Raw genomic sequence first — 12,422 nt, forward strand, 5'->3', positions numbered from 1 at the left:
TCTCATGGAGCTGCACATTTTGAGTGGTGAAAGGTCAAGGTCATCCTTCAGGGTCAAATATATGGGTCAAAATTGCTCATGTAATGTCACTTCTGCAATAAGGAAGCTAAGCAATTTTATATTTGTTTGCAGATATGATGTGGATTCAAAAAGTAGCAGACTTGCTGACCATGTATGTTGATTTATGTTTATCATGAAATACAATCCAAAATGTGAACATATAACATGTTTTTATGTTTGATCCATGTGTTAGATAATGTTGGGATCTAGCGCAAGAAACTCATTCTGTGTATCAATTTGACATTTGTACAAACAATAATTTTTAAACACCAACTAATTTTGGTTTCAATAATTCCATTTCCACATAAATCTTCATAACACTTTTAATCTTTCAGTTGCTTACAACTTTAGCCTTTACAAATTGATTGTATGTGTTCATTCAAGGGACTTAATTCAATTAAACATATTTGTTTAAAGGATTTTCTTGGAAGGATGGAATGTACTCTGGGAGAACTTGTAGCAGCAGGAGGAAACTTTGAGAAACCACTCATGTTTGTATTTTCATTTGTATTTTCTTTACTTATCCACAGTTTAACTATCCCAACAATTCCAGAACAGGTGAACATGATGCGTTTCCATGTATGTTACATATTTCTTGATATACATACATGTCTATTGCCTGAGGCTTTTGATTTTAAATGTGTTGGAACAAATTAATTAGTTCCTGAAATGTTATTATGTTAAGCTGGCTCATTTTGAGAGTCACATACTATGATGTGAAAACCATTGCTGTAACAGTCTTTCTTTTTAATTGTACGCTGTTTCTATTCTGAGTGTTTAACTTGTTTGCAGTGGTCAAGGAAGGAATAATGGAAAAATCATAGGTAAGCATATATTACATCTTTTTGCTATTGAAATGGTGTCCCCACTTTTCATACAAAAATAATTGTTTGTTGAAAATTTGCTTCTGCAATTTTTAGAAAAACATGAATAATTCAGAGTAATAATGTTAATAATGAACTCAGAAAGAGATCATTCATCTTTTTGTATTTCAGTGCGTGCAGAAGAACTAATTAATTGTAAGGTAAGTGTTTGTTAAGAATAGGTAAATTATGTATCTAATGTCTGCTACGGGTATTCAATTTTGAATTTGTTATTAATGTGTTTTCTAGCTTTGCTCATCAAGTCCTTTACTACCATTCCTATGATGAGAAATAAATGTTTTGTTTAAATGGCGTAAAATCAAATTGACAGTAACAACAAACAACTCACAGACACAATATACCAGTAATAATATTTTAGCTATATTTATATAAAAATAAGTCAAATTGAAAATGTAGCTTGCTCTTCAGAGGTGTAAAATTTTGCTAAAAGCAAGTCGCCCTGCAGGGCCACCAGAGTACAAAATTAGGTCGCCCATACTTATTTTGTGGTTGCCCCACATTTTTTACAGTAAAATGATAATGATTCTATGTTTTAAGCAATCAGTTGTTTACTTAACTACACTGCAGATCCATGGATCATGATCGCGATATAGCTTGGGATGTACATGTATAGCACATCATTTTGTTTAATATAATTTTTTTAAACAACTCTATTGGCTTACCCATTTAAATGAATTACATCTACGTTAAATTATCAAACTAATTTAGTTAAAAAAAATTTGAATGGCAATTATGGGTTATACTAACAGGTAACAATGTTACCCTTGTCAAAAAATAACCCACTTTCATACCAAAACACACTTAAACCAACATAAAACTGTGTTTTTTCTGAGTTTTTCTTAGCGGAAGTTGGTTTTTGCTAATAAAAGTGAGTTTTATGTGCGCTAAACTGTGCTTAACTGAGTTTAAAGTTGGTTATTTTAAGAAGATGTGTGTTTAAGCGAGTTTTTTTCAGTAAGAAGTCGGTTTTTTGTGTGTCAAAAGTGAGCCTTTTTATTTATGAGTTGGTTTATGTGTGTTTAAGTGTGTCTTTTTGTTTTATAAGCGTGTCTTTTACAACAGAAGTTGGTCTTTTTTTAAACAGAAGTGGGTTTAAGCGAGTTTAACTTGGTCTTTTTGTAAATAAGTTGAGAGCTGCAACGAGGCTTAAAGACTCACTTTAACACACTTTTCAACAAGTTGGTCTTTTGTTTATTAATATAACTCATCAATGAAACAATAATTCTTCAACTGGGTCTTTGTTTGATGTTTATAGCCATAAATAAAACAAGTCAATTGTAAAGGGGCTTTTTTTACAGCTTGTTTGCCATTGTCCCTATTGTACATTTGTGTGCTCCCCATAATTTTTAGGGAATATTGGATGAAAATGGCTCTTTCAGAACATCACAGGTTCACAGATGGACAACAAGTATCACTGACAAAAACTAACAATGGTCAAGCTTAGTTTTATACATGAAAATGAAAGAGTTTGTGTTTCACTTTGAATTTTTTCTTTATGTTTGTTTTTATTATAAACAATATCTTATGATTGTTTTATGTCTTAATTTTTTATTTTTTTTTAAACAATCTCATATGATTGTTTATATTTGTTTAAAACAGTATTTACTTGTAAAATCTGCATATTTAAATAATTATGGTATTGGAAACATTATTTTGGAAATAATCTATTTATTTTTGTACATAAGTTATGCAAGATTTTGATATATTCGCATATGATACCATCATATCCATTTTCTTAATTTGGAATAAAATAATAAAATGCCAAACATTACCTGTGTTACATAAACTGTCAACAAAATAACAAGACAATACCTTAAAACACCCTTATTTCACACCACTAACAATAAACAGTTAACAATCTGTCAGGCATTCAGAGCTAAACAGGGTACTGATTATCTAGGGGTAGATAAGGCTACTGATGGGGTCCTAGAGATAAGGCTGTGTGGAATAAGATATAAGGCTTTTGATTGGCTATTGCACTGAGGAAGTTATCTTTTTGAAAACAACAACTTTTGAAAAACAAGCTGGTGTCAGCAACTGAATATTGAGCTAAATTTAATTCAGCAACATTAATATAAAGAAGTGAAAGACTTATAATGGTAGTGTAAAATGTCTTGAAATTCTGTCAGCATGAAGTATTGTGTGATGAAAACAATGTGTTTTTTACTGCAATGTGGAAATCAATAATAAGTTGGTTGGAAAGGAGGTTGAACTGCCTGTTGTTGTTTTTGGAATACTGAAGAACAGTTTTAACAGGTTTGTATTGTCATTTCTTCACCCCTTTTTTTATTTAGTTTATTGAATTAATTATGATCATTATCATATTTATGTATTGTCACTGGGAAATGTAAATGGATAAGTTATTGTATTGCAATTTAAAGGATAAACAACACATTTTGAAGCAAAAATAGATAAACTTACACATGAAAAAGTGTAAATGTTGTGTACAGTGAATAATTATGGTTGTGTTTCATGGTTATTGTCATCTAAAATTTTATTTATATCTATTTCTGGTTATTACTGAACGGATTTCTTTCCCTCTTACTTAATTAGAACTTATATATTTTAATTTTGAAGGTTAAACTCTTGCCACAAGGCAAAATTGACATCGTTGGGAAGATCCTTTGGAAAAAATGTGCATCATCGCCTGCCTGATGTATGGACTTTTAAACCTGGTTTTTACCCTGCACAAGCTGGCAAACTTGAGGGGAACAAGAGTGGGAAAACCTCGCCCTGTCCTTGACCAAGAAAGCTCGATTTGTTGAGAGGTAAACTATACAGGTTATTGCATTTACAATGCCACCAGACCACACAGCCAAATGAGACCACGCATCTTGGTACATTTTCAAACTGCATTTTCTACCAAACGCAATTTCTTTTAATAATTGATGAAAAGTGCTAAGTCACATGTGATCACGGGATTAAAATTTCAAAAATAAACAAACAAAAACAACAAGCAAATAACTTAAATTTATTATTATTAAAGCAACAAGATTACCATAACAGCAATATTTCATAGTTAAGTGGAACAAAAACATAACCAATCAACATGTTTGAAGAATGCCTTGCCCTTTTGAAAGTGATATGGTATTAATCCTTTGCAGATCAACTGGCATAAGAGATGCTCAAGAGGAGAAGGACACAAGCAGCATCAATGGAACAACTACATGTCGCTCCAGCGCCCGCTTTCCAGGTCTCTACCAGCTGCTTTCCAGGTCCCTCCACCCGCCAAGATCAGGTCTAGGTCCCTGCACTGGCTGCTTTCCAGGTCCCCTAGCGGTCAAGGTCTCTCCAGTAGCTGCTGTGCAGGTCCCAACACCGTATGCCGTCAAGGTCCCTCCTTAAGCTGAAATCCAGGTTCCTCATTCCACTGCGGTTCAGGTACCTCCAACAGCTGAGATCCAGGTCTCTGCAGCAGCTGCGGTCTAAATACTCCACCCGCAGTGGTCCATTGCGGTCAAACTTTTGCTTTAAAATCTTCCATAAATGTCTATTATTTTATAATGTATTGTAAAAATAATCTGTTAGTATTAATTTGCGGTGTACTATTTTTGTCATATAAACATAATTTTCGTACACATTGTGTTTTTTTCCCTTTTAACCACATTGGGCTTATAATGAACTGTTGTAATTGCTTCACAAAAACCATTTTTCTAGAACATATCAGTCCAAAATATTTTTTTTCACACTGCAAAATCCCACAAAAGGCTCACAAAAAAACTACTTTCTTAAAAAAAACTCACTAAAACACTGTTAAAACCCACAAAAATCAACTTACCCAAACCCACAAATTGCTTTTGTTTTTTTCACAGATAAAATACTGTTAATAACTAAGGTTTAAAGCGAGTTAAAAGCATGTTTTCACTGTGAAAAAAACTAACAAAGGCTTGCTTTCAGCTCACTTTTCGCTCACTTAAAAACCGTGTTTAGCCTGCTTATAGCTCACATAAAAAACACACTTTTTACCCACTTAAAACCAACTCCACAGACAGAAGTTGGTCTAAGCATGTTTAAAAAACCTCAAAAAACCAACTTGTAGAAAATCATACTCACTTTAAACCCACTTAAGATGGTTAAAAAACCCACTATGTTGGTTTAAAGCGAGTTAAACCAAGATTTAACTCAGAAAAAACCAAGTCGGTAAGCTAAAAAACCCAGTCGGTAAGCTAAAAGCGTGTCTGAAAAACCCGCTTTTAGCACAGTGCAAATACCACAGAGTTAAACACAGATGCCTGAAAAAACTCACTTTAAACCCACTTAAGACGGTTAAAAAAACCACTATGTTGGCTTTAAGCGAGTTAAACCAAGATTCAACTCAGATAAAACCAAGTCGGTAAGCAAAAAGTGTGTTTAAAAGACTCGCTTTTAGCTCGGTGCCAATACCGCAGGGTTAAACCCAGTTTAAAACTGGGTTATAACCGGATTTTGCTCACTTTTTTGACAAGGGTAAGTTCCAAAAGTGTATACAATTTTTTCTACACACAAGACACATGATGACGTGAAATTAGCTGATGTGAAAGTTCAAACAACTCATGTATTTCGGTGTAAGGAAAAGGGTACATAACTTGATTTCTAATGCCACAGTGAAAAGACGTTTCCATGGGAAGCACATGCTATAAGCTAATGACATGAGACTGTTACAATTCCAGGGTGTTGAGCATTCGGGCATTATGCTTGTTGCTCTATGAGTGAGGACACCAAGAAGGTGTGAAAAATGGGATTGAACAGGATTTATTCATAGAAAGGGATTTTATGATGATGAAAATGCGGTCACCTGCACGGGCAAGCTTTTTTTAATTGAATGCGAGCGGGCAATCTAATTTTACGCCCCTGCTCTTATATAATCTGTGCGGGGGTTATCAAACTTGAATTTTAGCAAGATGTTCTACACTACTTGACCATGCTTATTATGACGCGCCATTTTATGTGCTTTATAAATTGAAACAATTCTATTCTGGCTATATTGGAAAACAAATTGTACTGTGCAAGCATAAAGATCAATATATACATTCAATTTGCAGACCAATTTTCTAGTTTTCTTTATTAGAAAAGTGTTTTCCACAGTTTGTGATTTAAAAAATCGACTGGGTGTTAAACACAGTTGTGTGTAATACATGGTTAAGTATGTAATTTGCAACCCGATGAGATTTTCTCATGTTCGTATTTAAATATACACATGATATTTTATTCACTAAAGGAAACAATGCACATGCAGTTTCAAGGGATTAAACTAGATAAGAAGGATTTTTTTGGAAAGTCTGACCCGTATCTGGAATTCTTTCGTGTAAACGAAGACAACAGCTACACAGTCGTACATAGAACGGAGATCATAAAGAACACGTTGAACCCTACCTGGGCCCCATGTAGGATTCCTGCTCGGACACTGAGTAATGGCGACTATGACAGGTGAGTCTTGTTTAGTTCAACTGAGCTATTTGAGCTTTTGGGAAGCTTTAAGGAGACCATGTCAGAACTTGTTCTTCTAACAACTCATCCTTCTTAAACGCTTGACTGATTTTAGAGGAATTTCTCAGGAATACTTCTTGGGTAACACCCTTTGGAAGTTCAAGTTGTGGTCCATTGCAAATGCAGGCATATGTAGGTAACTTGAGAAATAATATTTTTTTGCCATCTTCTCTAAAACCATAAGGGTCAAAAGTTGAGTACATGACTTGTGGCTTTACCAACTGCACTGTATTTTTTTAATCACATAATATTGTATATTATATATTACTATTATTATTGTGAAAATGAGTTATAGCAGATAGATATACTTGTGATTAATTTCATTATACATATAACCTCTGTATTTGCATTTACTTACGTTTTATATCATATATACTTTTGGACTTAATGTTTATTGTATATTGAATAAACCATATAAGTCAAGTTAAATGTATAATTGCTATTCAATATATGATATGTTAGTAGCTCCTTTATTAAGAATCAAAACCTTGTGTTAATATACATTTGATAATCTTGACGTGTGAACTGTTAACAGGAACATTCTAGTGAAATGCTGGGACTGGAATAGCAGTGGAAAGTAAGAGGCAATATTCTATCTTTAAAAGTGTACTATGACAAGCATTGCCTTTCAATGACAGAATTATTACTTTTGAGAAAGTCGCACATCACATTTATCAGAAAATCTTTATAAAAATATATAAAATAAAGGCTGTCAAAAGAAGATACTCCAACTTTTTTTTTGGCCAATATAAGTCTCGCCATCTGTTTATTCTCTCATGCCATATATGAAGTCTCCCCATCAGTTGACATCACATCTGTTTATTCTCTCATGCCATATATGTCTCCCCATCAGTTGACATCACATCTGTTTATTCTCTCATGCCATATATGAAGTCTCCCCATCAGTTGACATCACATCTGTTTATTCTCTCATGCCAACATAAGTCTCCCCATCAGTTGACATCACATCTGTTTATTCTCTCATGCCATATATGAAGTCTCCTTATCAGTTGACATCACATCTGTTTATTCTCTCATGCCATATATGGAGTCTCCCCATCAGTTGACATCACATCTGTTTATTCTCTCATGCCACATATGAAGTCTCCCCATCAGTTGACATCACATCTGTTTATTCTCTCATGCCATATATGGAATATGCAAAATCTCTACTAAGCAAAGGTTTAGATTGATACCTTCACCGTCATATACATTACTTGTATAAAATGTCATGAATGTTTATGTCCATCTGAACTGATCTATGATTCTGTTTCTATTTTATAGTCCAGACCTGATTGGTGAATTCTCCACAAATCTAAGGGAGCTTACCAAAGGTCCAGGAACCAACAATCATTATGAGGTTTCTGTTCCTTGTCCAACTATAGCATCATTCAAAAAAGCTTACATCTGCTGTGAAAAACAACAGCCCATCTACATAAAAAAGGCTTAATAAGCTAAATAAACAGTTGGGTGTCCAGTAAGGACATAAATAAATAGACCCAGGAAAAGGATAAAACAGAAACAGACAAGAAGACACTCTTGTCCTTCTCAGAAATATATTATTTAATTCATTTGACACTAATTTTTGTTAATTTTTAGCGAGGCTGTTTTCGGAGAAAACCCGAGCTATTGTCATAGCCAGCTCGTCCGCCCTCCGCCGTGGGCGTCGTGCTAAAACCTTAACATTGGCTTTAAAATCAAACTGCTTCCACCTACAACTTTGAAACTTTATATGTAGATGCACCTTTATGAGCTCTACACACCACACCCATTTTTGGGTCACTAGGTCAAAGGTCAAGGTCACTGTGACCTCTATTATCAAACTTTAACATAGGCTCTAAAATCAAAGTGCTTCCACCTACAACTTTGAAACTTCTTATGTAGTTGCACCTTGATGAGTTCGACATGCCACACCCATTTTTGGGTCACTAGGTCAAAGGTCAAGGTCACTGTGACCTCTAATATAAAACTTTATCAAAAACCTTAACATTGCCTCTTATATTTTTGCATATAAACCATTATTGTTTACTTTTTCTTAAAAGTACAAAGTCAGCCGTGGGAAAATCTATTTTAAAACGGATTGACCTACTGGCAATCCTTAATAAGAAATTTCGGCCAATCAGCGCCATCGTTATATAAGCGCATCAACCAATTAAAACGCCGCTTTTTTAACCGCGTTAGGCCTTTCCACTGTAGAGCACTGCGTCTTTTTAACGCTTCATATAAAGGTTATATATTTTTAAACCAATAGATTTTTATTAAGGCACCGCACCAACACTGCAAAGTTTTATATTTATACCAATGGTACAGCCCAGTAAAATCGGGCTGTCCATTTTATGGCCGTTTTCGGCTTTTTATGCAGAGTTCTATGTTAAGCAGTGTGCTCGGGCAATGGTTTTTAACCGAAGTCCCGAGGGTAAATAACCCCATTAGTAACATTGCCTCTAATATCAAAGTGCTTCCACCTACAACTTAGAAACTTCATATAAAGATGCACCTTGAGGAGTTCTACTCGCCACACCCATTTTGGGTCACTAGGTCAAAGGTCAAGGTCACTGTGACCTCTAAAAAAAAAAATCTGACAAGCTTTTGCAGCTGAGCGTGGCGACCGTTATGCGGTGCTCTTCTTCTTAGATGTTTTAAAAAATGAAATTTAAGGTCTAAGGAAAGTTCAAGTTGGAAGTCTAATATCAGACATAATTTTTTTTTATGAATTTAAGAGTAAATGAAATTGCAAGATTTTATAAAATAAATGAATCTACAAATTTGATTTTAATATTTTGCAGCTCATTAACCGTCATATGAAAGAAAAGAAGAAGAGCAAGTATAAGAACTCTGGAGTGGTAAGTTTTGCTTTCTTGTATGATGCTAGAGGAATATAATCTTCTCAATCATTAATTTGAATTCTGTAGTTCTATGTTTTTAAGTTAAGCAAAGTTTTTATGTGGTCTTCTTATTATTTTGTTGAAGAAACCTTGCGAAACTTGAAATGAAATGTAAATATGTATGAAATGCAGATCAATTATATTTTTTAATTTAGTGCATTTTAAACTATGTTTAGCATGTCTGTTTTTATTGTTCATATACAATGTAATTTATCATGTTATGATTACCAAATAAACATTTTTTTTGCAGATTTCCTTGATGAGCTGTAAAGTAGAGCAAGAGTTCTCTTTCCTGGATTACATCACCTCAGGGTTTGTAAACCATTCTATTTGAGCTGATGCTCTGTGAAAAAGGGGTTTAATGCATGTGCATAAAGTGTTGTCTCAGATAAGCCTGTGCAGTCCGCACACTCTAATCAGGGACGACACTTTCCACTTTTATGGGTTTTTTCGTTAAAAGAATTTTCTTCATAGCAAAAATCAAGTTTAGGGGGAAAGTGTTGTCCCTGATTAGCCTGTGCAGTTTGCATAGGCTGGGACTACACTTTACACCCGTGCATTAAACCCCTTTTAACAGAGCGCGGCTGTTTTCCGAGAAAACCCGAGGTATTGTCAAAGCCAGCTTGTCTTCCGCCGTCCGGCATCCGCCGTGTTAAAAACCTAAACATTTTGGGTCACTAGGTCAAAGGCAAGGTCACTGTGACCTCCAAAAAAAATCAAAAAAAATCTGACAAGCTTTCATTTATTCAAAACTGCTTCGCAGCACCTGTTATGCGGTGCTCTTGTTAGCTTTACTAGTCACCAAATAGTCTGAGCTACTTACCCAAACATTAGGGGTGGTGTCTGCTTTAAACATCCAACATCTTCACATCATAGCAGTGTTTTTTTTTTCATTCTAAAAAAAAGGGTCAAGTAATCCGCCCCATTCCCAATGGAAAAAAGCATATATTTTTCCGAAATGGGAGCTTAAAAATTCCCAATGGAAGATTACAAAAAAAAATAATATATTTACTTATTTTTATTTTTATAGAACTCAATAGATCTAGATCTCAATTCCCATCCATATAAGTAGTTCAACCTTAGTAAATTTAATACTGTATTCTCAATTTTGAAGCATTTGTTAGCAAAACAACAAGAACACTAATTTCACAATTTTAGTAAAAAAATGCCGCTATTTTTCCCAATCCTAAGGGACCTGGCCCCATTCCCAAAATGGTGAGAAAAAAACACTGCATAGTGTCTGCTACAGATATTCAGTTTAAAATTTACAAATGTGTTTGTGGTTAATGGGTCAATGTGTGATGTCACTGACTACCGTAATTACTCTATGTTTTCGGACAGTCTAAGTTTTTGGACACCCCTTTTTTTAGGAATAATAATTATTTTTCGTGACTCTTCATTTTCATACACACAAGTTTTCGTCCATTATTAATGTCTCTAAGTTTTCGGACGGTATATTTTACATCGCTATTTTACCAAATTTCGGTCCTGTTTTCGATTTCTAATGACACTTAGATCATGGGGTTTTACAACCAGATTAACATTATTAAACATGGCAGGTGCATGCCTGAGGGCAACGAACCATTACATTTGCGTTATTGGGTAAATAACCTTGTATACCGGTATTAAACAGTGGTTTCGCCCGATAGCATAAGCGTTATGACAATTACCAGGGGTAGTGCCAATTAACAGTTCAATTATCTACCGCAATGGTACTACCCCTTCTCAATAACATAACTGTGACAAAAACTAACTATTGCAAGCTTTACGAACAATGGGAGGTGTTTGACAACAACTATCGGAAAAGAACAAACAAAGAATTCATAGTTTGCTTTTTTATTGCGTTAATTACAGGTGCATACTAGCGAGTATCGGTACATCACGTACTCATCTTTGAACTCGTTGGTCAAAGTACAACTTTGTAGTAGCTTTCTGTCAAATAAATTAAGCATTTAAAATCATTTAAAATGCAGTGCAAACATATATAACTGTAATTTATACTATACGGCATTGTATTTTACAACCGCGTGCTATTACCGGTAGTCGTTGATACAATTGGCGTTATTTTCAGACACTTTGATTTCGACTCTAAGTTTTCGGTCACCTGTATTTTGTGAATATTTTTCATATCTAAGTTTTCGGACACGAAAAAAATTAATTATTTTTAAGTGTCCAAAAACATAGAGTAATTACGGTAAGCTCACCAGAGCACAATGTCCTCATGGTGAGCTTTTATTAGCGCAGTTTGTCTGGTGTTTATTGTGCTTTGTTCCTCGTCAATATTTACCTTGTTAACACTCTAGAGGCCACATTTATTTCCAGTCTTCATATTCTTGTTAGGATGATTTGTTCATATAATACCTCTGCCGAATTGAAACTGGGTCACTGATGAGGTAAAAGACTAGGTCATTTGTTCAAATGAAATGAAATTATCGGATGGCTTAAACTTTTTTTACAGTCCAGGTCAAAATTTTCACACATTCTTTTGTATGTTTGCCTCAAACTCACTTTGGGTCCCATAAAGCTGTTCATCGATTAGGAGCGCTTGATTTAAGACACGCCATAATTGCAAACATGTCATCTTCTGAGTTGTTAATTGATTTGAGTTTAAGATGACATTTTGTAAAAAATCTGACCTTTTTTGTAGATGCAGTATTATTATGGCTCTAATGGCTACATCACAACATGTTTAATGTCAACTTGATGGAATAGAAAACTTGATGGAATAGAAAACTTGATGGAATAGAAAACTTTGTAACTTTGTATCAGTACTACAACTCATGAACAAAACACAGGCTGACAAAATGCCATTTAAAAAAAAAACAAGCACATAAATACATGTAATGCTGATTAATATTTCAGCAATGTGTAAATAGTGTTCATGCATGTTTTGTATATTGTGCTGTTTCTTACATATACCCGTAAATGTGCTACGTCAAAACGCTCTTCTATAATATACATTTATTATATGATATTTGTTTGATTGTATGTGTACTTTTTTTAAAGTATTGATAAATTAAAGTATTAAGAATTTATTTGGTTATTATGAATTCAATAGCAGAAAGTAGTGCGGAGTTTAGGCAGTATAAATACTCTTAAACTGGTAATGTAAATCTTATGCAGATTC

General features: G+C 34.2%; 1 protein-coding gene and 1 long non-coding RNA gene across 3 annotated transcripts in view; both read left to right on the forward strand.

Annotated features, from left to right (window-relative positions):
* Nucleotides 1-12,422, forward strand: part of LOC127865093 (copine-8-like) — a 46,054-nt gene that overhangs the window by 6,245 nt on the left and 27,387 nt on the right. For both annotated transcript variants that reach the window (XM_052404991.1, XM_052404990.1), the window contains exons 4-12: nucleotides 133-172; nucleotides 478-551; nucleotides 853-884; nucleotides 1,056-1,084; nucleotides 6,142-6,350; nucleotides 6,946-6,987; nucleotides 7,695-7,770; nucleotides 9,197-9,253; nucleotides 9,546-9,607. In XM_052404991.1, the coding sequence (XP_052260951.1) occupies nucleotides 133-172; nucleotides 478-551; nucleotides 853-884; nucleotides 1,056-1,084; nucleotides 6,142-6,350; nucleotides 6,946-6,987; nucleotides 7,695-7,770; nucleotides 9,197-9,253; nucleotides 9,546-9,607 (621 nt within the window). The remainder of the gene's footprint in view (nucleotides 1-132; nucleotides 173-477; nucleotides 552-852; nucleotides 885-1,055; nucleotides 1,085-6,141; nucleotides 6,351-6,945; nucleotides 6,988-7,694; nucleotides 7,771-9,196; nucleotides 9,254-9,545; nucleotides 9,608-12,422) is intronic.
* LOC127865125 (uncharacterized) lies at nucleotides 1,101-4,520 on the forward strand. The gene is made up of 2 exons (XR_008042495.1): nucleotides 1,101-3,712; nucleotides 4,049-4,520. It is a non-coding gene; the product is annotated as an uncharacterized LOC127865125 (long non-coding RNA).

This window comes from Dreissena polymorpha, chromosome 1 (assembly GCF_020536995.1).
Source record: "Dreissena polymorpha isolate Duluth1 chromosome 1, UMN_Dpol_1.0, whole genome shotgun sequence".
Taxonomy (NCBI): Eukaryota; Metazoa; Mollusca; class Bivalvia; order Myida; family Dreissenidae; genus Dreissena; species Dreissena polymorpha.